General features: G+C 51.0%; 1 protein-coding gene across 1 annotated transcript in view; it reads right to left on the reverse strand.

The window, feature by feature from the left end:
* Nucleotides 1–7,756: 7,756 nt before the first annotated feature.
* The window catches only part of LOC119842470, a 47,505-nt gene continuing 27,302 nt past the window's right edge, over nt 7,757–27,959 (reverse strand). Inside the window, exons 8-12 of the mRNA XM_043497480.1 lie at nt 17,028–17,181; nt 14,658–14,663; nt 12,344–12,477; nt 10,950–11,045; nt 7,757–10,039 (exon numbers count right to left, since the gene is read on the reverse strand). Of these exons, the coding sequence (XP_043353415.1) occupies nt 8,127–10,039; nt 10,950–11,045; nt 12,344–12,477; nt 14,658–14,663; nt 17,028–17,181 (2,303 nt within the window). The 3' untranslated portion in view covers nt 7,757–8,126. The remainder of the gene's footprint in view (nt 10,040–10,949; nt 11,046–12,343; nt 12,478–14,657; nt 14,664–17,027; nt 17,182–27,959) is intronic.

Genomic DNA, 27,959 nt, shown 5'->3' on the forward strand with positions numbered 1-27,959 from the left:
TCTGCAACACAGGGGACTGGATGATGACTTCTTTCTCTAAAAAATGATTGTGGAGAGTTTCACATGACTCCAGGAGCTGGGGCTTTTAGACTGATCAAATATCACAAGACTGGTGATAAAGATGTTGGCAACTCTGGAATGTACTCCCCACCCCATTGCTGCAATTAGGGCCAGATTAAAAGCCGCCAGGGTCCTAGCCATGTCACCTGTGCCCCTCTCCGCAGAAGCTACAGTAGCAGAAGCTACCACCCCAACAGCCAGCTGATTGAAAGCCTCTGCCTCTCTCTTTCAGCAGCCTGAGTCTGCTGTTCCCTGCCTTCAGGCAAGTGGAGATCTCACCTGGGCTTGACTCAAAGGATTCTCTCTGTAGGGGCCCCTGCTGAGCCACAATGAAGGGCAGCAGCACCCAGGGGCCCAAACCAGAGCCCCCCATTTGGCAATAGCAGTATAGGGCTTCCCCGAGCAGTCAAGTTTCCGAGTTAAAATTGGGATGGATAAGGTAGCTTCCCCCCCAATCTCAGAGCAATTGGCTCAGCCTCGCTGCAGACATCACCACAGGGGTTACACTCTGGTCACATTTTAGAGCTTAAGAACCACAAAGGCTAGGAACCTTATTATTATAAAAAACAAACAAACAAATGAACAAAAAAACACTAAGTACAGGAGTTAGGGCCAGTAGTGCCAAAGGGTAAAGTTTTCAGAAAGTACCTATGGGATTCAGGAGTGACATAGTTACATAAGAGCCTAAGTCTCACTGAAAGTCAATGAATCACCTTTGATGGTGGGACATAGCCATCTAAGTCACTTAGCGTCACAGAGCCACAGGATTTGATCTATACCTTGCCCTGTAACCGGTCCCGTAGGAGTGACCCTTTTAGTGTGCCAGGCCCCTAGCCCCAGAGGGTATGTCAACACTACAAAGAAAAACCCACAAAGGTGAGTCTCAGGGGCCAGGTCAATGGACTGAAGTAACCATGTAGCTGTTCCCACCCAGGATCCAAGACCCTCCCATAGTCTGGGCGTGCAACCCAAGCCTGAACATCTACAGTGCTATTTTTGGCCCCCCCCCCAGCCTGAGACCCAGGCTCTGAGACTCAGAGATCTCACTTGGGAAGATCTGTCCTGGGAAGATAGACATACCCCAAGATGGCCTTCAGACACCAGTGCTCCCAGTCTCTGTCCATGGCTCCCTGCAGCAAATCCACCCCAGCCAGACTCCTGCAGGAGGTTTGGATCGGGCCGCTTCAGGGCTCTCAGGGATTATATCCAGAGACACCAGGCAGCCTTTGCAAAACAAGGTCACCATTGATTAGTCCCTGGATGTACAGAATCAGAGAGCCCCTACGCCAGCACAGCAAGAGGGAGAGTTCAGCCCAGCCAGGGCTCCCTTCAGCCATGCTGCCATCAAAGGCATCTTGTCTGACTCTCACTCCCTTTGTCCTTGTATCCCAGCCACCTGCCCCCTTTGTTCTCCAGCTGGGGCCTTTGCTCCATTTCCCTGCCAAAGGGTGTGGGGGGGGCAATCTCTTTCCTTTGGGGTGCTGGTTGTGAACATCCTGGCCATTGGGGTTCCCAGATCTTCCACTGATGACCTATCAGTTTCAGCCATTCCTTTCAGGACCTAGTCAGTCATACCCACCCCCTAACAGCCCACCCCCCCAACAGTTACAAACACCTTACAGCTCCTGCTCTGCCCCAAGAGCAGCTTTTTAACCCATTTGCATCCACTAGGGAGCTATGCAGAGCACAGAGGGGAACTGAGTCGTGCATAGCCATCATAAAAATATTACCAAAATCCCCGCTTTGTCACACGCCGGCCTGGACCCTCAAAGGGTATTTAGCTGCCTAGTTCCCAAAGGAGCTACCTTTGAGGCTCCAGGTTAGCAGTGAGCAGAGCAACTCCTGAATATCTTTAAAAATCTGGGCCTAAGTCACTTTTGAAAATGGCACGTTTGAAAATGTCACCGTAGGTCTTAATCCGGTTCTGAGTCCGATGGAAATTATCTGACCTCCAGAGCTCACTGCAAGGCAGATTGTTCCTGTGTTAAAACAAAAAGAAAAGGAGTACTTGTGGCACCTTAGAGACTAACAAATTTATTAGAGCATAAGCTTTCGTGAGCTACAGCTCACTTCATCGGATGCTCACGAAAGCTTATGCTCTAATACATTTGTTAGTCTCTAAGGTGCCACAAGTACTCCTTTTCTTTTTGCGAATACAGACTAACACGGCTGCTACTCTGAAACCTGTGTTAAAACAATGAGAGCTTGTAGAGAACCACGAGCATATTTTGAGTCAAATATCACATAGTACAGAAACAGAGCCTGCTGCAAGCTCTCTGCAGCAGATAGCCCCGCTCCTCCACATGGCGTCTGCCTGCATCCTACGGCTGCTTTTGTCCCAGCTTGCCCAGGGCAGGTGGCTCTCTAAGACGGGCTGAGCTATCACAAGGCTGATCACAGGCAGAGCTGAGCAGGCAGTTGTCACAGAGAAGCGTGGGCTTTAGCAGGCATCTCCTCCAGGTTTGCAGAGCTGCCCACTGCTGAGCTGTCCATATCAGCATGACTTCCAGCAACATCTCTGTCACACAAAGCCCCTGGCTGCAGCCACAGATGGATGCTGCTGGCTGAGTTATATCCATGCTCCCATCTGCCACCACCGAATAGGCCATGGAGTTCTTAGGCTGCTAAGTCAGTGTTGCAGGCTCCAGGCCAATCATCTTCTGAACAACCCCATTAAGCTAATGTTCTCCAGGGCTTCTGTCTTATTGTGGTAGAGAACTCCAGTGGCTTTGAGCACAGAGGCCTACCAGCCAACAACTAGCTAGAGTGAGCCATCCTGTCTCATGCCATGTGGCCGGCTTTGGCAGTCTCCCAACTGAAGCTGGTTTATCTTTTCTTCTCTTTAGCTAAGGAGCGGTCCGTGGGGAGGGTGATTTTCTCCACTAAAGAGCTGGGGTTTGTGTTCCTTCAAAGAAACATTTTTTTCTGCAAAGTTAAAGCATTTCTGCAGCATCCTTTCCTGGCCAGGTTGTGGCATTCCCTCTGCTTGTCTGCCTTCTGCTGCCGTAGCGCCCCAAAATCCACACCCACACCCTAAAACACATTTGGTTCCTGTTCCACCCCCACCCCCCCCTTTTGGCTCCTGTCTCCCTTTCCATTAGTCCCCCCCCAAAATCATTTGGTTCACATTCCTCCTCCCCATATAATTTGGCTCCTGTTCTGTCTCTCCCCTCCCCACACACCCCAGAAATAATTTGTCTCTGTTGCCTCCCCTACTCACACCCCTTTGTTGTTATTATAGATTGTAAACCCCACAGGGCGAGGACCATATTTTTGTTCTGTGTTTGTACAGCAGCTGGCACGACGGTGTCCTACTCCATGGACGGGGCTCTTAGGTGCTACAGTGCATCATGGTAGCCCTGAGAGACCCCAACTGAGATCAGGCCTCCGATTCCATGGGCTGCACAGACACCATGTGAGAGACCCCACCACCTTACAGGCAGGCAGATGACGGGCCAGCAAAACATACCCTCCTCCCCAAGTTCTGCACCTGGGAAAGTTTTTTGGCTTTGAAAATTAGCTGTCCTAAGGGAGCCCTCCCTTGCTGTACTAAGTGCCAATCTACCATTGCTGGCACATAAGACCCTCCCTTCCCAGGGGAACCACCCTCTTCAATAGCTGTCCTGCCACCCTCCCCCTCTTTCCTGCCCCACAACCAGAGTACAGACAGGGGGCTGGGAGGAGATCAGGTCACTCCAGTGGGCAGAGGTTGTGGGGGCATCACCCTCACACCCCTGCCATAGCAACCCATTGGCTCCAGTTCCCTTCTTCAAACACCCTACCAGAAATCATTCAGCATCAGCAGCCCCCCCCAAAAAATCATTTCCCCCCCAAACATCTCCCCCCTAACCTGCCCCCTCCCTTACCTGGAAAGGAGGTGGCATTCAGGGCACCCACAGCTGTGTAACAACAGGAGGGACCAGCTCTTGTCCATCAGCATCCCCAGAGCTGTGAGAGTTGGGTGGGGGGGGGGGAAAGAGGTGTCTCTCCTCAGAGGTGGATAGAAGGGGGCTCTGGCTTCCCAGCTGCAGTGTTTCCAGTCAAAATGGAATTAGGATGAAATCTAGACACTGCATAAACATGGGACTAAACCTGCCTGATTCCTTTGCAACTGAAATTTCTGTTGCACACCTGGTTCCTTGTACCCACTTTTGCACAGCCCAATAGCAGCTGTCCACAGCAGCTGGCAGGGGCTGGGCTCGGCAGCGAAGTGGGCATGTGGCAAGAGGGGTTGATGAGCAAAATTAGAGGCACTTTTGAAAACCACATATCATACGCACAGCAAGGTTGCCCACTCTCCCCATTTTAAGAGTCTCGAGGTATGTGCCCAGTTCCTGGAAAATCTGTAGGAAAAAAAAAAAAAAAAAATCTTTCTGTGGTTGCAGAAAAGCGCTTGAGACCATGACCCGAGCGTATAACCCCAAGGGCTCAGAGACCAGAAGGGGAAGAAAAAAAAGTCTTTAAAACCCTGGGGTTTTTAAAAATGGCACTCCTCTGCTTGTTTTGAATGCTTCCAGCTGGTGCTATGGAAGACAGACTCCCTATACTTACTCCCACCATTGGTGGACTAGGGCATAGAGCACTGGACTGTGACTCTCAGAGGCTGATTAGGCGTTTGTGGGGCCCTGGGCCAGAGCAAGTGGGGTCCTGTCCCCCCCAGGGAAATCAGGTCAGGCACAGGGGCTTGCCCTGCTCCCCAGCAGGAGTGGCGGGTGGGCGGAGAGCAGGTCAGGGTGATGTGGTTACCCATTTTTCCAGGTGCCCCTAATTGGCTGGGGCCCCTGCTGATAGGCCATTGGCCCAGTGGCTAATCTGCCATTGGCGACTCTGGAGAGCGGGGGTCTATTCTTGGCTTTTCCCCAGGCCTGCTAGGTGGCCTCAGGCAGGTTCCTCTGTCGTGCCTCAGTTTCTCCATGTGTACAAGAGGGATAATACTGTCATGGAGTCACAAGGTTTGGTCTACATCCCCCCAACCATCACCAGCCTTTGGGGAGTGACCCCCTTCAGTGTGCAGACCCACGGGAAAGGCCCTTGGCCTCCGAGATTGAGTCTTTGGCAGTAGTGATCCCCATCTCTCTCTACCAGCAAATCCAGCTGAGCCAGATTCTTGCAGGAGGCTTGTACGGCAGCCCTTCAGGGCACCAGGCTCTCAGAGAGTCCTGCAGAGATGCAAGCAACCTTTCCTAAACAAGGGAACCATTTATTAGTCACCTGACACACCAGATCTGAAAGGCCTCGGGGCAGCAGAGAGAGGCAGAAATTATGCCAGTCCATCCTGGCCAAGCGAGTGCCATAAGCCAAGCTGTGATGGACTCCCTCTGTCTCCCCCCCCTCCGTCTCCCCAGCTCACTGTGGTTCCTGTGTCCCTCCAAAAGGGCAACTCTTAGTCCAGTTCACATGTCCTGCCTGCTCGGATTTCCTGTTAGGCACTGATTGTTCAGTTCTTGGGGGTCTCACTTTGTCTTGCTGCATCCTCCGTTGATCTGGGTCCGTTTCAATCAGTTCCTCAATGACCCAGTCATTCCCCCTAGACAGTGAGGTGCCACACACCCATCTCCTGCACTGTTCCAGGAGCAGCATTAACCCTTTTGCACTCATGGGGTTGCAATGCAGCGTACCAAGGGAAACTGAGGTATGCCTAGGATTCATAAAAATATTACAGAAAATTCCCACTGATGACCACCTTTGTAAAGTGTTTTGAGATCTGCAGATGAGAAGCACTAAGTAAGAGCTGGATATTATCGTTTGGGCTCTCACCACAGATGGATGCAGCAAAGACAAATACACTTCCTTCCGTCTCCCAACGCTCCTCCTCCACCACACACACCCTCCCTCTCCCTCCTGTTCTTTATGAATGACTCCAGACACACTGAGTTTTGCTAATCTACATTCTACTTTATTACCCTCTAATCCAAAGCAAGGAAGTCAAAAGTTAAACCCTCGTCCCACCTCTGTGTCCACGGCCCAACTCCACTCGTGTGCCATTCCCAACCCATCTCTGTCCCAGGACCCACCTCCCCCAACAATAAACCAACCTTTCAGGCTCTTCCCTGAGACAAACCCCTCGAGCCAGTGACAAAAGCCAATGATGCGGCCAGGAGAACCGAGGTCCAAGGAGTCACCTGCTGTGGTAACTAGGAGATGTAGTGTTAGCCTCTTGTTTGCCAGCAGCCGCGCTCCCAGGAAGGAGGCGGATTCCGGCAGCTGAGCTGTCAGGGTTCCCGACTCCCTGTGGCCTCCTCACCGATGGACTCAGCCTGGTCTGGTTTCAGGGCTGGCCTGGCCTGGCCTGTTGACTTCCCCACCTTCCTTTTCTGCCCAGCCTCTTCCTCTCAGGAACCAGCAGACACCACCTTTCCCACACTGTTCCCTCCTCTTGGGGTGTCATGAGTAGCCCTTTAGGATTCAGGGCAGCTTTCCCTGATACTCACAGGACATTTCCTGTCTGTCCCGGTGCAGCAAGTTCACAGTTCTCAGCTGGCTGGCTCTCAAGAGCAAATGCTGTTTCCCAGTGCCGTTATCTTTCACCTTCACTCCGTCCTGACATCACTGCAGAGTTCAGGCAGTAACTTCCTTCCCCAATTCTAGCTGTGAGCATCGCTACTTAACCAACTGGCCCCAAGAGGCCAGAGAGGATTTTTCCATTGACACCCACCCAGGGAAGCACACTCAGACCCAGCGTTAGTGCAGCCAAAGATAAACGTAGAAAATATACTAGCTCAGCCTTTCTAACCAACTTTTGTCTAGCATGGGATGTGTCATGCCGAATCTGACGGGAGCACTATGAATGAAATGCCCGGAGGCTCCGGAAAGGAAGGATAGTATAGACGTGACATCCTGAAGCTAACGAAATGGAGGGGGAACAGTATAAAGGCTAACACAAAGGCGGGGATCATATAAATGTGACACCCCAAAGCTAATGCTATTGACATTGGATTCCTTGGGTCCACAAAAGCTGTTCTAGGCCTCCCACAAAGGGGAGGGCCCACAGAAACCAGCTGCTGCGCTGCATGGTCCTGGGTGAATTCATCCCCCTGGAGCAGAGAGCAAGGCAGAGTCCTGAGCATTGCCTTTCACATCCTGAAAGAGTGTCAGGACCCATGGAGCGGGGCTTGTGCATCTGTGGCTCTAGGGCCAAATTTCACACCTTTGACGGGCATTGGGTCACTGGCCCCTCTTTCAATGGCTCCTGGGGGTCCCTGATCTGCCTATAACAAGGCAGATTCCCAGCCACAGAGGCCCTTCACTGCGTTTATTTCTCCAGGTGTCTCCAGCAGCAGGGAGTCCCACTGGTGAACCATACGCTGCTCCAAAGCCATTCCTTTGCTCCAGGGACAGATCCCCCCACTCTCTCTCCCAACCTCTGCCCCACATCCCCCATGCCTGTCTGCTCTGAGGTCTCCCCCATTTCCTTCTGAGATGGCAACAGCACAGAAGCAAACAGAGTGGAGCAGATGGAAAGTCGTATCGGTGGGCGGCACCTCCGTAATCCCATCTCTACCCCACGATGCTAGATACCCCCCTGCCCCCAGCACACCCATACACTGCAAGCTCCGTCTGCTTCCCATCCAACCCTCGGCATCCTAAACAACCCCCCCACCTCGCTCTGCTTCCCACCCTCCCCCCACCCAATGTCTGCTGCCCCCTCTGGTTCCTACACCCCCAGTCCCCAAACTCTCATCCCCCCTCTTGATGTCCACCCCACCTCCCCCCATATCTAGTCCCTATCCCAGACCCAGCCTTCCACCCCCTTCTCTTCTAGCTCTCATTTCTGCCTGGGTATGGGGTGGGTGGGGGGAACCCCCTGGCCCTATGGCATTTGGGGTTGTGGGTCGAAGAGGGTCTCAGCTACCAGGCGGCTCAAGGGCCATTTTTCTGCATCAGCAATGAATCATGCTGCCGGTGTGAGGGGGCAAACTGCCACCCCCCCTTCACCCGCAGAGAATCCCCTGGCTGGGGGGAGAACATGCCAGTCCCCCAACCAGCCCCATCCAGGGCAGAGGGTGTTTCTGGCTCTCTCCAAAGACAGGGGTTCCCCCTCCCCACACACACCCTGCTTAGCCATGTTAGGAGCTGGGAGGAGGTTGCTGGGCCCAGCTCTCCGGAGGGGCAGCAGCACTGGCCTCCCGTTCCCCTGGCCTCCATGCGCCGGGAGCTGAGAGAGACTTGGTCGCCCAGGCCTGGGGGGAGGCAGTCGGGGAAGCGGAGGGGACAGGGCATTGGAAGCGGGTGGCCGGATCCTCAGCCCAGGCCTCAGGCGATGACGTGGTCGTCCCGGTCCTCTTCTCGGCCTCCCACCAGGTGGGCGGCAGCAGGGAGAGTGGGCTGTCGGTGCCAGCGGCATGGAGTCTCTGGTGGGCCGCCAGGGCTGCGCTGAGGTTGAAGGCTTTGCCGCAGTCAGGACAGACGTGCCGTTTCTCCGCGCTGGCCTGGGCGTGGGCCCGCTGGTGCCGGTTGCGGTGGGAGCTGCGGCCAAAGCGCTTGCCACAGTGGGCGCAGGGGAAGGGCTTTTCTCCGGTGTGGGTGAGCTGGTGCCGGTCGTAGTGCGAGCTCCAGGCGAAGCCTTTGCCGCAGACACTGCACTGGTAAGGCTTCTCGCCCCGGTGCAGCCGGCGGTGCCGCTCCAGGGCTGCAGCAGCGGTGAAACCTTTGCCACAGTCAGGGCACTGGTGAGGCCTCCCCTCCCGGGTGGCATGGGTGCGCCGGTGAGCCAGCAGGGTGGAGCTGACGGCAAAGCTCTTGCCACAGTCGCCACAGCGGTAGGGCCGCTCACCAGTGTGGATGCGCCGGTGCCGCTCCAGGTGGGAGCTGACGGCGAAGGCCCGCCCGCACTCCCCGCACCGGTAGGGCTTTTCTCCCGTGTGGATGCGCCGGTGACGCTCCAGGTGCGAGATCCAGCCGAAGCTCTTCCCGCAGGCCCCACACGGGTACGGCTTGCCGGCGTCACGGGCCGGCACCGGGTCCTGAGCGGGCCTTTCCCGGGTGTGGGTGCGCCGGTGTTTGGCCAGGGCCGATCCCCAGCGGAAGCGGCGCCCACAGTCCGGGCAGGCGTAGGGGCGCTCGCCCGTGTGCACGCGCTGGTGCTTGAGCAGGTTCGAGCTCTGGCTAAAGCATTTGCCGCACTGTTGGCAGCGGTGGGGCCGCTCGGGGCCACTCTCCTCCACCTGGTGGGGCCCCTCTCCCACCCCACCGCCATCCTGGGTCTGTGTCCCCTTGTGCTTGAAGCGCTGGGGGTCCGTCTGGTGGTTGAGACGCTTACCGCAGTCGGCGCATCTCTGAGGCGGGGGCGGAGCTTCCTCTTCGGCCTCCTCCTCCTCCTCCACAGCCACCGCGTGGGTGCGCATGTGGCGGTCCAGGTGAGAGCTCCAGGCAAAGGCCCGGCCGCACTCCCCGCACTGAAAGGGCTTCTCTCCCGTGTGGATGCGCTGGTGCCGCTCCAGGTGGGAGCTCCAGGCGAAGGCCTTGCCGCAGACGCCGCACTCGTACGGCTTGCCGCCCAGGTGGCTCTTCTGGTGCCGGGCCAGGGCGTTGGGGTCGGCGAAGCTCTTGCCGCACTGCGGGCAGCGGTTGGGCTTCTCTCCGCCTGGCGCATGGGTGCGCTGGTGGGTCAGCAGGGAGGAGCTGACACTGAAGCGGCGCCCGCAGTCGGGGCAGGCATAGGGGCGCTCCCCAGTGTGCACCCGCCGGTGGATGGTCAGGTCCGAGCGCTGGATGAAGGTCTTGCCACAGTCGGGGCATTCATGGGGCCTCTCGCCCGTGTGGATCTTCTGGTGCTTGGCCAGCGCCGACTTGTGGCTGAAGGTCTTACCACACTCGGCGCAGGTGTTGGGGCTCTCCCCGCTATTAGCCGGCGGCTTCTCCCCTGCCTTGGGGCTTTGGGGAGCCTTCCCAGTGCCGTCGGCTTTTCCCGGGGCCGGCTCCTCTGGGCTCGCTTGCTGGGGTTTCTCTTCTTCTTTCCCACTGGCGGTGCTGTCTGCTGCTAGGGGAGAGACCCAGACACGAGTCATTCCCTGCATGGCGAGGGGAACAAACCACAACTGCCGAGGAGCATTAGTGATGATAATGCAGCATTCAGGCCTCTATATTTGCCACAGATAGAATTTTGGGTCTTGTTGGCCCATTTGGCTTTTGATATTTTTATATTCTTACTAATATGGGTGAACAAAGAACACTGTGTGTTACATCTGCCCACAAGGAGATGGGGGGAGGGGGAGGAAGAGATAAGAAATAGAGCTAAAGTGTTGCTGGGTAGAGTGGGAGCGTAATATATGAGCGTACACTTGAAGACTGCCTCAAATCCTATCTCAAGGCAAGGTCCGGCAACCAGTTGGGAGGGGTGAAGGGACTGGGGTGCGGAGGGGGGTATAAGAAACACTAACAGGCCAAAGAAATGCCTGTCCCTGACTGAAGCATAATCTCACTCCTTACCCCTCCCATGGGGTACAAAAGAGGTGGTACCGAAGCCCCCAGACCGAAGTCCCTCCAAAATGGCACATGACCCTAAATGGTAAGGGGTTGGACAAAGGGCGTGCACTACAGGTATAATTATGCCTGCTATGGGGGGGGGGGGAAACGGGGACACGGGAAAAAGGGTCTGCCAGCGTGCAGAGCTATGGGTATGCTTGCCTGATTAACGCCAATAAACATCGCGTTGCCTGCACTTCGGACTTCTGATCTTCTGTTTTCTGTCTGCCCTTAGCAGGGAGATCGAACGGCCGGCAGCCACATCTCCCCCCAAAAGCCTACCTCAAAAGGAGGGGGACAGATTCTGCCTCTGCATCCCATCCGGACGCTCCCGGGGAGGGAGCTATTGCCGGGGCTCAGTCACGGTTGGTGGGAAGCCATGCATGATATTGCAAGGATCCTCCTCTTCCTGGAGAGGGACTCACCTGTCCGGCCACCTCTGGGTACGTGGAGATCCAGGGCTGTCGGCTCATCCCCTCGGTCCAGCCGGGAGAGCAGGTCGGGCTTGGAAATTGGAAATTCTGCTCAGGGACAGGGCGAGCGACAAAGCGAGCAAGATCAGAGCAGGTTGGGCATTGCCACGCCCCCCCCCCCGCCACCCTCAGCCTCAGTAGCCCCTTCCCAGAAGCCCATGGGGCTCTTGCTCTCTGCCACAACCAGGTCCTTAGTCCTTCTCCCCTGTGAGAGATCTCAGCTCCTATCTGCCTTCAGCCTCTCTCCTCACCGCTCAAGAAACCCAACGACATCACAGCCCATCAGAGAGGACTCACATTTATACTAGCTTGTTCCCCACCCCATTACTCCTGCTCCTGTTAAATAGGCTGCTTTTCCCTTTCCCCATCCCAGAGGATCCCCTCTCGCTCAGCCCTGCTATCCCATCCACCAATTCTCACCCCAAAGCTCCTCAAGGGAGATCTCTGTGTCCAGCCCTCAGATGCCCACTCTCCCACCCAGATTCAGCCTCCCTCCGCTGCCCTTCCTAGTAACTCTGAGGGGCCTGTTCCCTCCACTCCTGTACATATCCTCCTCACACCCTCTGCTGCCTCCAGGGCAGGGACTCACCTCCTCACCTCCCAGACCCTTCTGGCACCCTGGGACATGTCCTGTCCTGTTTTGTGGGCTTCTGCAGCCTTGCCTTTGGGATATTTTTTTCCTCCACCTGTGTCTCCCTCTGCTATCACTAGGGTCCTACCAAATTCAGGGTCCATTCTGGTAAATTTCATGGCCATAGGATTTGAAAACTGGTAAATTTCACGTTTGCAGATGTTTAAATCTGAAATTTCATGGTGGTGTAACTGTGGGGGTCCCGACCCAAAAGGGGATTATGGAGGAGTCACAAACATGTTGGGGGTGTGTGTGTCACAGAATTGCCCCCCTCACTTCCATGCCGCCTTCAGAGCTGGACTCTGAAGGCAGCAATCAGGGAGCTTCCCGGAAGTGGGTCTGAGCTCTTCCCGCCCGAGCAGCTATGCAGGGGTTGGACAAGTCCTGTGCCTCTCCAGGGCAGCTGGAGCTAGGAGCCCGCTGGCTGGGGCTCTCCTAGCAGCAGGAGGAAATCAGATTGAATGGGGAAGGGCTTATTTCATGGTCCATGACATGTTTTTCACATCTGTGAAATTGATAGTGCCCTAGCTACCACCAGCCAGAGCTACCACTTGGGACCCACTGTCCTGCTTCCATGGCTTCATTTACTCCCTTCTCCACTACATCCCCGAGTTCTGGGACATAGGGGGAAGCAGGGGGTGAATTCCCCAGAAAGGAAGACCCCCGAATGGGGCCACTCGCGGCTCCCTACGGAGAAGAGGAAGCGATTACTTACCGAGGGCCATCAGGGTTTCGTAGCTCTCCTGCATGACATCCCTGTACAGGGCCCTCTGCCGGGGGTCCAGCAGCACGTACTGCTCCATGGTGGGACACGGCTCCTGCCTCCTCCACCGGTCGCCGGCCTCTGCAACAACAAAACCTCCCCTGCTCAGCCCCCGCCGCCCCAGCTGTAAGTCCGCTGGCGCAGACACCACAGGGCCAGACCGCCCTCTGCCTCCCAGGGTGGACTGTGGTTCCCATATCCCCGCTTTTTAAGATTCCCCTTGTTCCCTCCCCTATGCAGGCCTAATAGGCTTCTGCTATGCCCCTACCTCTTATTCCTGGGAGCAGCCCAAGCTGCAGCATCAGGTTCCTGGTTATTAAGTGGACTCTGTTGGTAGTACCTTGATTACAGCAGCTCGCGGCCCTGCGTGAATCAGAACTTTCTTGGAAGTGCCTAAGGCAGTGGAATAAACTCTCTCAGGAAGCAAGGACCCTCACAAACCTCCCCACCACCAGTGCAAAGCCCAGTTCTTGGACCTGGCTTCTCCGACAAACCTATAGCACTGGGGGAGGGGCATGAATATAGAGGTTAAAAATTGTGATTGCAAAGCGCACAAGTGCTACGATAACAAAGGCCATGTAAGCGCCCAACATTGACTTGTAAGCGAGCACAGCTGTGCAGAGTACGGAGGTTCCATGTCACGGAGGGTTTCATGATTTCTAAACCGACCTGCGTTCGGAGTTGGCACAAACACCAGAAATTTCTAAATTCTTGGTGAAGGAAAATTCAAAAAGTCATTTCAGGGCATTTGAAAGGTTTTGTTTTGACTCGTTTCATTATTATTTTAAGTTATATGATGGCAATTTCAAAACGAGTTATTTCAAAATACACAACAATCAAAACGTTTTCTTCCCTTTTTTCCCCAAATTAATCTGATGACAGAACTGCATATTGCGATGGCATAAGGTTTCCTTCTAAGTGTCTCCGACCAGCTCTAAAACTAAGGGGTGAAGTTTTCAGAAACAGTAAGGAGACCCAATTCCCATTCGTTTCAATGGGGAAGTGGCTGATAGCAGGAGGCGTGGAGCAGGGGCAATGGGGAGTCTGGAGTCTCAGGAAAATGTGTTGGGGGGGTCTCCCTTTTCTCTCCCATACTCAGGGGCTACTCTGCTGTTGACATAGGGGCTGGAGGGAAGCAGGTGCGCATGCAAGACAGACCAGCTGATCTGGAAAGGTCTATGCCAGGGATTCTCAAACTGGGGGTTGGGACCCCTCAGGGGGTCGTAAGATTATTACATGGGACGGGGTCACGAGCTATCAGCCTCCACCCCAAACCCCACTTTGCCTCCAGCATTTATAATGGTGTTAAATATATTTTAAAGTGTTTTTAATTTATAAGGGGAGTCGCACTCAGAGGCTTGCTATGTGAAAGGGGTCACCAGTACAAATGTTTGAGAACCACTGGTATATACTAACCAGCTTCAACTTCTCCATCTGGTGGCTGCATCCTCCTGGCAGCCCACACCCTGGTCCCATCTGTGCTGCGTTCCAAGCCAGGAACAGACTCAGCCAAGGATAAGAATGGAGGGAGGGGAAGAGACCAGATCCCTTTCATCTACTGAGGGCATCATACCCCTCACCCTCTCTTGGCTAGAAGCAGAAAGGTAAGATCCCCGCTCCTGGGTGGGGCTCAAACCTGCAACCTCTAGATCCAATAGTATGAGCTGCAACTGCCAGACCTAAGAGACCCACGTGGTGTGCCCCACCATCAGGAGCCAGCTCAAAGCTCTATGTGTTTCTGTCACTAGAGGGGAGAAAGCCACAGCAAGCATGAGTTATATCAGTGCATGTGAGGGGAGGGTAGCAGAAAGGTAAGGGTAACTACAGTATTGCCAATCCCAAAAGCATTCAGGCCCCAACCAAAAAATAATGAGATTTAAAAAATAATGATAAATGATGGGGGGGGGGATTTTCTTTCTGTTTTTTGAGCCTATAGGGGGTCACATTTTCAAGCATCTCTGCAGTTTAGGAGGCTAGAAACTCAATGTTGTATTCTTCCGATTTTATCTCATGGCATTTGGTGCAGGAAATTTGGAGAAAAGGGCTTAGTTTAAATGTTTACATAACTTCAGCCCGAAACAATGTGAGATTTTCAAGCAATATACAAAACACTTTTGTCCTCTTTCACTGCTGCATGGTATTCAAGCCTCCATTTTGCCTATCCCCAATGAAATGGCCCTAATCCGTTAGCTAAATTTCAGCTCCAAGTGGACACCAAATTACAACAATAACAATCTCCTTTGAGCCCAATAATTAAGGGTACAAGGGCTCCCACAGCCTTGTGAAAGAGCCACGTGCAGAGAAGGGTCAGTAGCAGAATTTGAACATAGAATCTTCCGGCATCAAAGCACATATTTGAGCCTCTTGAGCTAAAGGAGTAACTTCAGCAACTGGTGCCAGTAGTAGCCTCTTACTCTCTCTCTGAGGATAGAGGGTGCTGTGACACACACACACACACACACACACTTTACAGGGGTCAAGAATAAAATCCCCACCTTCACTACCCGAATCTCCAGGTGAAATCCTACACAGGAGGTCTGACTAGTGACCAAAGAGATCCCTTCTGGCCATACAATCTACGTCTTTAAGTGTGTTACAATTATACCCTGGGGGTGGATCACACCTACACAGGATGGGTGCAAAAGTCAACCAGATCAGAACGTTGGAGCTTTTGCATTTGCTTTGCATGGATGCGACCAGGCTGCAACAAAGCGTGAGGCACATGGAGAATTACACCCCACGATATCAGAGGGGCAGAATGGTGTCAGGGTGGGGAAAGAGGCAAAAGTCTGGGGGAAGAAGAAAGGAAGAGTTAAAGTAGCATCTGTCCCAAGCAGGGACTCCGTGGAAAAGGCATCGTGGGGGTTCTGTGTTGATGGTGTATCCCATGTGATTTCCATGTGCCAGTCCCACCCAGCCTGGGCCACATGCAGAGGGTAAATCCGAGCAGCTCCTTTCCAGTGTCTCTGTGCTAATTTACACCAGCTGAGCATGTGTCTCTGGTTTTTAAGCCCATGTTTCAAAGCTAAACTATTTTCTACTCTTTAAACCCTTTTTCTTGGGCAGCTGACACAAAATTTCTTAGTCAACCACAAAAGCATGTCCTGTGGAGTGGGTAACACATGCCTTGAGTTGCTGAAAATTGCCTCCATTTATTTTCACCCACTTCCACCAATTTACAACCCAGCAGCGGGTTCAAATCATTCCCTCCGTTGTGCGTTGCCATGCATTCATTGACACAGATGTTCTTTTGCCCATTTGCCCAGCTGGGTTAGTTAATGGTTAAGAGTTAATTGTTGACTCAAAACTCTTGCAATTAGTTATTTGCAAAGGGGGCCACCCTGTTTCTAAATCACCAATATATTAAACCTCCTAGTCTGGAGCAGCTATTAAGCTTTTGCCTCTATGTTAAGTAGCCATTTATATCTACTGTTTCCTGTCTCTTAGCCAATTTCCAACCAGAAGAGAACTTTACCTCTCATCCCATCATTATTTGGTTTCCTTAATAGCTTTTTGGGAGGGGCTTTGTCAAAGTTTTTGAAAGTCCAAATTAACCTGTCTACTGCTTCTCCATTATCCAGTATTTGCAGTAGTTCTCCACTTGGGGTATGCGTACCCCTGGGGGTACAGAGAGGCCTTCCAGCGGATACAGCAGCTCCTTTAGATATTTGCCTAGTTTTACAATAGGCTACATAAATAGCACTAGCAAAGTCAGTACAAACTAAAATTTCATACAGACAATGACTTGTTTATACTGCTCTATAGACTATACAGCAAAATGTAAGTACAATATTTATAGACCAATTGATTTGTTTTCTCATGATTGATAACAATGAGAAAGGAAGGAGGTTTTCAGTAATACCGTGCTGTGAGCCTTTTATATTTTTAAGTCTGATTTTTTTTAAGCAAGCTGTTTTAAGTGAGGTGAAGCTTGGGAGTACGTAAGATAAATCAGACTCCTGAAAGGGGTAAGTAGCCTGGAAAGGTTGAGAACCGTTGTGTTAGTGAACTCTGATAGCTTAGAGCAACATGATGTTGCTCTGCAGAAGCTATGCTGGTTAGTCTCTATTGCATAATACTGACCTATCAGCCTATGAAGCTGAGGGTTTATAACAGTCTTTAAATATTGCTGGAAAGAGATTTTCCAGATACTGAAATCAGGTTCACTCATCTGCAATTCCAAGGGCCAGAGCTCTTTACAAATGTATTCTCTACCCTTCAATCCTAGGCTCTAGCAGCTGATTTTCATGTCTGATTGCATTTTCTTTTGGCGTTGGCAACATATTTTCTCCTTCTCTAGCAAAGTCACTTTTGCGAGCGCTGGCTAATTAAATCCCACCCTTCAGTGCACGATCATACAGGCGCTTTTTGAAATCCAATTTACATGCCCCCTTAGAGCCAACCGCAGCTCCATGCCGCCTTCAGCAAGTTAAATCACACACAAAGGAGAATGCTAACTTCTGGATCCACTCATACAAACAGGAGCAAGAGCCCGGGCTTGCCAGTGACAGCAGCAGCTCGGGGACTCGCGGACCCCTGGGGAGCAGAGATTATGGGGAGGGTAAGGAGGAGCCATTTTTACAGTCTGGCCACAGCCAAGACCGAATTCTCTCTCTCTCTCTCTCAATCACCTGCGGGCTCAGGAGCTGGTGTGGGCAGAGCCCGGCGCAGGTCCCAGCCACCGGAGAAAGTCCCAATCTGGGCTGGGCGCAGAGGGCGCTTTGCTGAAGGTCTTTCCCTGGCGCAGCAGCTGCTCGGTCCTGGCTCTTGGGTCACTATGGACGCAGCTGCTGGCACTCAGCGTCTGACCCAGGAAGCTCAGCCCCCTGATATCCTGAGCGAAGGAGGAGAAGAAGCAAATACAGAGGAAGAGAGCAAAGGCACAAGCCAGAGCAGCCTCCCGTCCCTCCGCAACAACCAGAGCCCTCTGGTGGCACCAGCTCCTGGATCCGCATTGCTGCGCTTCCCCCGGGGCAGAACACGGCCCAAAGGGGGCGGATCCGGCCAGAGGGATTCTGCCCCAGCCCCAGCCGCCTGCGGGGAGTGTGTGGCGGGTATCCGGGTCTGGCCAGGGCCGTGCTCAGCAGCCGGGCTCTCCCAGCCCCTGTGCCACGCAGCGCCCGCCCGGCCGCCCTTCCTCGGGAGCCAGGCGTCAGGCCGGATGCTGGGCGGGTGTAAATCAGCACCGCTCGGCTGACTTTGTGGAAGCTATGGCTGGTTACACCCGCTGGGGATCTGGTCCCCATTGACTCCAATGGAGCGATGCTAATTTACACCTGCTGGGGATCTGGCTCCACTGACTCCCAGGGAGCGATGCTAATTTACACCTGCTGGGGATCTGGCTCCACTGACTCCCAGGGAGCGATGCTAATTTACACCCGCTGGGGATCTGGTCCCCATTGACTCCAATGGAGCGATGCTAATTTACACCTGCTGGAGATCTGGCTCCACTGACTCCCAGGGAGCGATGCTAATTTACACCCGCTGGGGATCTGGTCCTCATTGACTCCAATGGAGCGATGCTAATTTACACCTGCTGGAGATCTGGCTCCACTGACTCCCAGGGAGCGATGCTAATTTACACCCGCTGGGGATCTGGTCCCCATTGATTCCAATGGAGCGATGCTAATTTACACCTGCTGGGGATCTGGCTCCACTGACTCCCAGGGAGCAATGCTAATTTACACCTGCTGGGGATCTGGCTCCACTGACTCCCAGGGAGCGATGCTAATTTACACCCGCTGGAGATCTGGTCCCCATTGACTCCAATGGAGCGATGCTAATTTACACCTGCTGGAGATCTGGCCTCCAGGGAACAATGCTAATTTACACCTGTTGGGAATCTGGTCCCCATTGACTCCCATGGAGTGATTCTAATTTAAATCAGCTTGGAATCTAGCTCTACTGATTCCCATGGAGCAATGCTAATTTACACCAGCTGAGGATCTGGCCCCATGGAGCTATGCTAATTTACACCCAATGGGGTTCTGCCCCTCAGCACTTACATGGGGATCTCCAGCCAGACAGCTCAAAGCGCTTCACAAAGGAAGGTATATCTCATTATTATCTGTAAAAAGAACGCAGAGTACTTGTGGCACCTTAGAGACTAACACATTTATTTGAGCATAAGCTTTCGTGGGCAAAAACCCACTTCATCGATGCATGCAGTGGAAAAAAGATATCTATCTATCTATCTATCTATATAGGTAGATAGATAGGTATATAGGTATATATATACACACAGAGAATATGAAACATTTTTTGTTGCCATACCCACTATAACAAGAGTGATTAGTTAAGGTGAGCTATTAGCAGGAGAAGAAAAAAAAACACGGAAGGGCTGTGACTTGCTCTGGATCATGCACCAGGTCAGTGCCAGAGCCCGGAGCAGAACCCAGGAGTCCTGCACAGGAACGACCCTCCAAAAATGTGTTCAGGTTCCTACACCACATAACAGCCCAGCAAGAAACTAGAGCGGAAGTTGCAGCCCAGGGGGAATCATGTATCCTGTTATTGTTCGTACAGCACCTAGCACAATGGGACCCTGGCCCATGACTAGGGCTCATTGGGGGCACCACAGTGCACAGAATGGAACATCAGACACTCCTATCCCTTTGGAGCACCTGAGACACAAAGCAAGGTTCGCTGGGAGGAGGACAGGGAAAGACCCAATAGGACTCTAAGCTGGTCTACAGAGATCATAGAATATCAGGGCTGGAAGGGACCTCAGGAGGTCATCTAGTCCAACCCCTTCTGCTCAAAGCAGGGCCAATCCCCAATTTCTGCCCCGATCCCTAAATGGCCCCCTCAAGGATTGAACTCACAACCCTGAGTTTAGCAGGCTAATGCTCAAACCACTGAGCTATCAGAGATTTGGTGGGGAGACGGACAAGGTCTATTCTGCACCCAACACACACTTTGGAAAGCATAGGCGCTGGTGGCCGGTGAGCACAGAAGAAGCTGGGGACACTATCATTAACCCCCCTTTTACAGATGGAGAAACGGAGGCCTGGAGAGCGGAAGTTACCTGGCTAAAGTCCCCCAGCAGGCCAGTGGCAGAAGAACCCAGGTGTCCTGCTCTATGCAGTAGTCACACTCTCCCATGGGGAAATAGCTGCTGTGAGCAGAGCCAGAAGGGTGGCTGGGTACTGATGGGTAGCAGCATCTGGGCACAGGTAGGGGGAGGGCTCTTGTTGGGTGTCACCCCTCTGCTCCTCTTGGACTCCCCAAGCTTCCCCCCAACTTTTGGTGGCTTTTCCGCCCCACATACATTTTTCCAGTCCTTCCAATGAAGTGAGCTGTAGCTCACGAAAGCTTATGCTCAAATAAATTTGTTAGTCTCTAAGGTGCCACAGGTACTCCTTTTCTTTTTGCGCATACAGACTAACACGGCTGCTACTCTGAAACCAGTCCTTCCGGCATCACTGGAGGAGATGCGAAGACATATGAAGAAGTCACTAGAAGAAAAATACACAGGTGGTCAAGAGGAGGCATGGGTGACTGGAGCTTGCCTCAGTTTCTCCCTCTGTAAAAAGGGATCAGTGATAACTAAATTGAGCTCTACTGATGAGAAGTGCTAGATAGTAAGTGGGTGTCGCTCCTGTATGAGAGCGAGGTAATAGTATTCCATGGCCTTGGTGAGCCCCCCACCTGGCATATTACATAGGTATAGCAATCCTGTCACAGAGTGGCCCCTCTCTATGACACTGAGGTGATCCTCACCCCCACCTAGGATCCTGCACACATGTTTATTGCGCGCAGGAACAGGGCACAGACACAAGAGAAAGACCAAGTGCAGAGTTTATACAATTTCCCCAGAGCTGGCTCGGCTTCTGCAAGTGTTCAGGGGAGCAGAGCCTGAAGCAGGGAAGGGGAGGTCAGGGAGGGCAGCAGCTCTGGGACTCGCAGACCCCCGGGAGCAGAGATGGGGCAAGGAAGGGCCGTTTGTGCAGAGTCACTTTCCTGCCCAGCCCTTTTCCCCCGGGTCTCTCCCCTCACCTGCAGGCTCCAGCTCAGGAGCTGGTGTTGGCAAAGCCGGGGCTGCCCCAAGGCTGGTTCCAGCCACTGGAGAAAGTCCAACCCATAAACTGAGCATAGTGGGGGCTTTAATGAAGGTCTCTCCCCAGGACAGCAAGAAAACAACAGGGCCCAATGGGCAGGCGCGGGATGCTCAGCTTGCATGGGGGAAAAGCTTATTCACTTCCTCTAGGCTCACAATCATACATCCCTGGTGATGCTGCAGGAAACTAGCTGGCCTCTGAGCTTGGGCTCAGAACTGGGGGAACTGCACTGCACGGCCTGAGGATTGTCTGAGCCTGGCTGTCTGATGACCCCAGCCATGGAGAAGAATTACAGTTTCCAAGGGGGGAGAGAGAGCTCCCAAGGAGGAAAAAAGAACTACATTTCCCATCCACCCCTGGGAGTGCAGGCCGGTTTTCCACTCTCAGCTAGCCCAGGCTATTTCTCTTGCTGTTTTGGACAGGGGAGAGACACTCAATGTGCAGCGACAGTCAAAAAAGCTGACAGAATGTTTGGGAATCATTACGAAAGGGATAGATAATAAGACAGAAAATATCATATTGCCTCTAACCATGGTACGCCCACACCTTGAATACTGCGTGCAGATGTGGTCGCCCCATCTCAAAAAGGATATATTGGAATTGAAAAAGGTTCAGAAAGGGCGACAAAAACAATTGGGGTATGGAACAGCTCCCATAAAAGGCGAGATTAAAAAGACTGGGACTATTTAGCTTGGAAAAGAGGCAACTAAGGGAGGATCTGATAGAGGTCAATAAAATCATGGCTGGGTGTGGAGAAAGTGAATAAGGAAGTGTTATTTATTCTTTCTCGTCACACAAGAACTAGGGGTCACCCAATGAAATTACTAGGCATCAGGTTTAAAACAAACAAAAAGAAGTATTTCTTCACACAATGCAGAGTCAACCTGTGGAACTCCTTGCCAGAGGGTGTAGTAAAGGCCAAGATTATAACAGGGTTCAAAAAGGAACTAGATAAGTTCATGGAGGATAGGTCCATCAACAGCTATTAGCCAGGCTGGGCAGGGATGGTGTCCCTAGACTCTGTTTGCCAGAAGCTGGGAATGGGCAACAGGGGATGGATCACTGTATGGTTGCCTGTTCTGTTCATTCCCTCTTAAGTACCTGGCATTGGCCACTGTCAGAGGACAGGATACTGGTCTAGATGGGCCATTGGTCTGACCCAGTATGGCTGTTCTTATGTTCTTATCACTGCTGGGGTGAAGTAGTTTGGGAAGGCACTGGGGGCTACAAAGTACCTCAACAGACAAGGTGAGGGGGATGGCTTTGGGACGCAGGCGGCCAGGGGATCCATCTAGGGTCTGCAAACAGCTGAGCTCTGCAGCTGGGGCACCAGACTGTTCCAGAATTGCACCTTGGCTGATGAAATCGCTATTGACTCCCAGGGCTCTGACTCAAGTAAGTAGAAGGTAAGGAGGGTGTGTGTGAGAGAGATGCTCCCTGGAGTTTCCTTCTGAGTCACAGCAAATATGAGAGTCAGGACAGTGGGATGGGAAATGTATCCCAGATCTGGGAAAATGTATCCAAAGTCCTGGGCAGGAAGGAGGGAATATGTCTGATTTTGTAGAAGGGTCTGTAATGCACAGAAGACTCTGGTGCTGTGTTTATAACCCAGCTGCTCTGGGCAAAGGCATCAGGTATTAGACATGGACACAATGAGGAGCACTGGGACAGAGAAACACACAATGTGTATGTAGAGCAGACGATAGGCGGTATTAGCAGAAGGCAGGTCTTGAAAGAGAAGAGTGACAGAGGATCAGGATGGGTTAGGCCGGAAGGAGTTCAGTGGGACAATATTGCCACCTTTCTCAGAGGCTAGTGACTATTTATTATTTTATTACCATAGCACATAGGAGCCACAGTCATGGGCCAGAACCCTGTTGTGCTCAGAGCTGTACAAACACAGAACAAAAAGGTAGCCTCTGATCCAAAGAGCTTATTAATGAATTGCAATCATTGGGCTCGGGTATGTGGTAGCACAGAAAAGTGGTGGTGGTGGGGGGAATCTGTGGGGAAGAATTCAGAAGCCACTTGCAGGTAGGGTGACCATACAGCAAATGTGAAAAATTGGGACAGGGAATGGGGGAGGTAATAGGATCCAAAAATTGGGACTGTCCCTATAAAATCAGGACATCTGGTCACCCTACTTGCAGGTCACCGACAGTGGTAGCGGAGGGGAAAGGTACAGGGACATGAGGTCTAATCCTCTCTCTCTGTGAACAGCATATAGCTGGATGGGTTTTTATTACGGAGGTACCAGTTGCAGCTCCATGGTGAAGGCTGAGTTACGTATTATGCTTAAAGAGATTGAATCCTTTGCTCTGGTACAAATGAAAAATGCAAGGGATCCTCCCACAAAATTGATAGCAGTGACTTGGAGCAGTGAATTCATTTTCTAAGAATTTTCAAGTAAATCTGTTAACTAGTTGAGGGGTAGTTTAGATCATAGGCACAGCTCTGCTAACTCAGTTGCTAGAGCATGAGACTCAATCTCAGGGTCATGGGATGGAGCCCCACGTTGGGTGGTAGGTTTGGCCCCTGATGGAAGACAGGATACTGTGCTATGGAAATGTATAGTTAGGAAACCCAAATCACCTTAACTCAGCCTTTCAGCCTCCCAAGCGCTTAGAAGTAGTCACTTAGCAAATTAATCAGTGACCAAACAGTAAGGATTAATTTTCTTGTTCTGCAACACATTTTTGTCAGTCAGTAACAAAATGTAGGAAAGCAGTCCAGTCCAACAGGTCTCGAGCACTGGACTGAGGGGTCAAAAGGAGTGAGTTCAAGCCAATGAGTCACTTTGCGAACTTGGTCAAGGCACTTCACCTCACTGTGCCTCAGCCTTACCAATCTGTAAAATGGGAACAATGTTATATACATCTCTCTTTACAACACGCCTTGAGAGCTAGGTTTCAGAAGCATTACACATAGCTTGACATAAGAACAAGCACAAGGAAACATTACACACACTTACTAAGTGAAAGATAGCTACTGCCTGTTGCAAAATGACCACTTTAGGGCATCAGCTGTTTGTCTTTGCCCAATTTAAAGGGCCAGTGTCACAAAAGGCATTATGGGAGGAAAAATTCCTAAAAGAGGGCAATCTTCCAGTAGAGTGAGTTAATAGAAAATAAGAAGCTTTGAGGGAAGGGAGCAATGGTACTTAAGTTATGCTTTGGCTTGTAATGTCATCACTTGATTAATAATAATAGTACTTTTCAGTGGGAGTTTTTTTTTTTTACAAAGGATCATTAACCCCAGTTAACTGACAGGGAAACTGAGGCATAGACCAATGTGACTGCCCCAAAGTCACTTAGCAAGTCAGAGCCAGGAACAGAACCACTGTCTTTAGGGTCTTAGTCCAGTATCATAGCCACTAGGTAACACTCCCTATTATAGCAACTATTCCTACAAACTTTCTTTTCTAACTCATGCACGAACATGCTTTTTTGTAGCGTCCAATTAAATTTTCCATGGGAACATCAAATAGATTGAATAGATGTATAGATTCCAAGGCCAGAAGGGATCATTGTGTTCACCTAGTCTGACCTCCTGTGTAACACAAGCCATAAGACTTCCCCGAATCAATCCCTGTTTGAACTAGAGTTGACCTTTTAGAAAAATGTCCAACCTTGATTTAAAAATTGCTTATGCTGGAGAATTCACCACAACCCTTATTAAATTATTCTAATGGTTAATTACCCCCATTGTTAAAAACTTGTGTCTCATTTCTTGTCTGAATTTGTCTAGCTTCAGCTTCCAGGCACTTGATGTTGTTAGACCTTTGTCTGCTAGATAGAAGAGCCACTCAGTGGAGTTGCATCATACACGCATTTAACTTACACAAATTCAACTATACGCGCTCAGCAAAAAAAAAGAAAAATAACAATAACTCGCGGCAGTGGAGTACTGTACAGGAGTCGACGGGAGAGCGCTCAGGGGGTCAATTTATCCTCGGGGGAAGATAAATCCTCTTGCCTCTAGATAAAGGGCTGCGGCCTTGCAGTCTAGGAATGTATCAGAAGCACTAACGTTTCCTTCCTGTTTCTCTGTTTCAGACACCATGCCTATTGCAAACCCTCTCCAAAGCCTCCAGGACGAAGTCACCCTCTCCCTCTGACTCGACTATTTCAGCGATCCCGTGATGCTTCTGCCGGGCCTGCGTCAGCCTTTGTTGCTATGTAAATAGATTCCCGCCCCCCCCCACTTACAGTTTCTTTCTAGAATCTCTTCCCCAATGGCTCTGGAAATAGTTATCACTTTATTTATGCACTTTCCCCTCTTTTAAAAAATTTCCTCTCTTTTAATAAAATATTTTTTTGAAAGAAAGTGTGACCTTAAAAAAAATCATATTTCGGAATAAGAATAGGACATTGGATGTGGCCCAGCACACTCCTTAATCCGAGTTGAGGCAGAGGTGGGACGTATTGCTATTTGCAGTGTGGCCTAGTGGATAGCAAAGAGGAGTGGGGTGCAGGAGGCCTGGATTCTATCCCTGGCTCTGTCACGGGCTTGCTGGGTGAGTTTAGGCAAGTCACACTCCATGCCTCAGTTTCCCCATCTGTAAAATGGAGATAATGATATTGAACTCCAGTGTAAAATGCTTTCAGATTGATGAAAAGCATTATACAAGGGTACGGCATAGTGCCAAGAGTTCCAGATTCCATGTTGCTGGATGACTGTAGAGGCACACAGTGAAAGACAGTCCCTCTTGGGAAGAGCTTACAATCAAACTGCTGGCTGACCACACTTCACCTCAGTGCCTCAGTTCTCCATCTGTAAAATGGGCCTACACTTGAGATGGCTGGCAGGTGAGGCACCAAAGCCAAAGAAACCAACAGAAGTTGGCCCTTGTCATGGAGTCACTGGGGTGATGCTCTGGAACTATTCCATACGAAGCCAGTCAGGACCCTGGGGGAGCCTCCTCTCTCTGAGCATACTGTCTCCATGGCAAGAAGCTTACACAGCTTCGTCCTTCCCGGATCTGACCTCAGAGCATTCAGCGTCCCCTTCCACACTGTGTGCTTCCTGCAGTGAGTCCGCCCAGGCAGACCTCCTGGGGAAGCCAGAGGGCCCTGCACCCCAACTCCGCAGTCAGACGTGACTCTCAGCCAGCCGATAAAACAGAAGGTTTATTAGTCAACAGGAACTCAGCGTAGGACAGAACTTGTTAGCACAGAAATCAGTGACTTTCAGCCAAGTTCATCTTTGGGGAGGGGAGCCCAGAGCCAGGGCTCTGGCCCGCCCCCTGCACCCCAAGTCAGAGGAGAATGACTCGCTTCCCCCCCCCCTTGCTCTTCCTCCAGCCTTTTTTCTCGCCTCGGGCCAAGAGTCACCTGGTCGCATCTCCTTCCTGGGTCTCAGGTTATGAAAGGGCTGCCATAGCATCCATGCAGGCAGCTGGAGCAGCTCCTGCAAAAGTCACACACCCTTTTTCCCACCACCTAGACATTGGTGCAATACACTGAGAAATTGAGGCACACACAGCATTCATGCAAAACAGTAAGATTCACATGGGCTCACATACAGCATAACAAGGGAAAATCCCACTATGTCACAGCCCTTCCCAGACTTGGTGTGGGAAACAGGAGCTGATGATGCACCTGACCTCCTAGGTAAAGCTCTTTGAGATCAGCTAATGAAAAGTGCTATATAAAAGCTAGTGGTGATATTATTCAGCTCTGATCTTGATACTGCTTGTTTAATTTCTTTTGTTACCGCACCCATGGTCTGTATTTGTCAGATGAGCTTGAATAACATACTCACAACATCGAGTAATGTTCTAGGGGCAATAAGAACTTAAATGAGATCAGGCACATCCCATAATCAATGCTGCCAGCTCTCATGGGTTTATCACAAGTCTCATGATAGTCGATGTTTTATTGAAAGCCGCAACTCTTGGGGACATGTCTAGCTATTCATCAAACTTATACGGCCCCCCATTACCAAAGTATCCAAGTGATTACATGAAAATCTCAGCTCTCATTTTGTTAAAAAAGTACATTTCTGCCCCTTAGGGTTTCAAAGACAAGTGTGGAAACCTGACCCAAGTGTATCCCGAGGACTCAAACCCCAGAAAGCAAAGACAAAGAACTCAAAATTTCTGTGACATGAGGCAATCAATGATTTTGACCTCCTTTGTAAAGAACCCTATGGATGGTAAATGCTACATAAGAACTAGGAAGTATCAATGATCATTAGTTCAAAAATCTAGTGATTTTCAAGCCAGTCTTGTGATTGGGGCCTGACGTGATTTTTGAACGTCTGGTGTAGGCAATACCACACATCATCACACCCAACTCTGGCATAAAAATGGCCATACTGGGTCAGAGCAATGGTCCATCTAGGCTAGTATCCTGTCCAAAATGGCCAGTGCCAGATGTTTCAGAGGGAATGAACAGAACAGGGCAATTATTAAATGATCTAGTCCCAGCTTCTGGCAGTCAGATGTTTGGGGTCACCCAGAGGATGGGGTTGTGTTCCTAACCATTTTGTCTAATAGCCATTGATGGAGCTACCCTCCATTAACTTATCTAATTCTCTTTTGAACTCAGTTACACTTTTGGCCTTCACATGCTCTGGCAAGGAGCTCCACAGGTTGACTGTGTGTGGTTTGAAGAAATACTTCCTTTTGTTTGTTTTAAACCTGCTTCCTATTAGTGCCATTGTGTTATGTGAAGGGGTCAGTTACACTTCCCTATTCACTTTCTCTACACCATTCATGACCGTATAGACCTCTATCATATCGTCCCTTAGTCATCTTTTTTCTAAGCAAAACAGTTCCAATTGTATTAATCTCTCCACACATGGAAGCTATTTCATACTCCTAATTATTTTTGTTGCCCTTTCCTGTAACTTTTCCAATTCTACTATATCTTTTTTGGGATAGGGTGAACAGAACTACATGCAATATTCAAGGTGTGGGCATACCATAGATTTCTATAGTGGTATTATGATATTTTCTTTCCTATTAGCTATCTGGCATATCCTATCTGGCTGGGATAATTTAGTTGGGGATTGGTCCTGCTTTGAGCAGGGGGTTGGACTAGATGACTTCCTGAGGTCACTTCCAACCCTGATATTCTATGACCTTTTTCCTAATGTTTCATAACATTCTATTAGTTTTTTTTGACTGCCACTGCACATTGAGCAGATGTGTTCAGAGAACTAGCCACAATGACTCCAAGATCTCTTTCTTGAGTAGTAACAGCTAATTTAGACTCCATCATTTTGTATGTATAGTTGGGATTGTTTTTTCCAATGTGGGTTTCTTTGCACTTACCAACATTGAATTTCACCTGCCATTTTGTTGCCAAGTCACTCAGGTTCGTGAGATCCCCTTGTAAATTTTTTCAGTCAGCTTTGGACTTAACTATCCTGAGTAATTTTGTATCATCTGCAAACTGTGCCACCTCACTGTTTACCCCCTTTTCCAGATAATTTATAAATATTTGAACAGCACAGGTCCCAGTACAGATCCCTGGGACCCCTGATATTTACCCTTTTCCATT

This window comes from Dermochelys coriacea, chromosome 14 (assembly GCF_009764565.3).
Source record: "Dermochelys coriacea isolate rDerCor1 chromosome 14, rDerCor1.pri.v4, whole genome shotgun sequence".
NCBI classification, from domain to species: Eukaryota; Metazoa; Chordata; order Testudines; family Dermochelyidae; genus Dermochelys; species Dermochelys coriacea.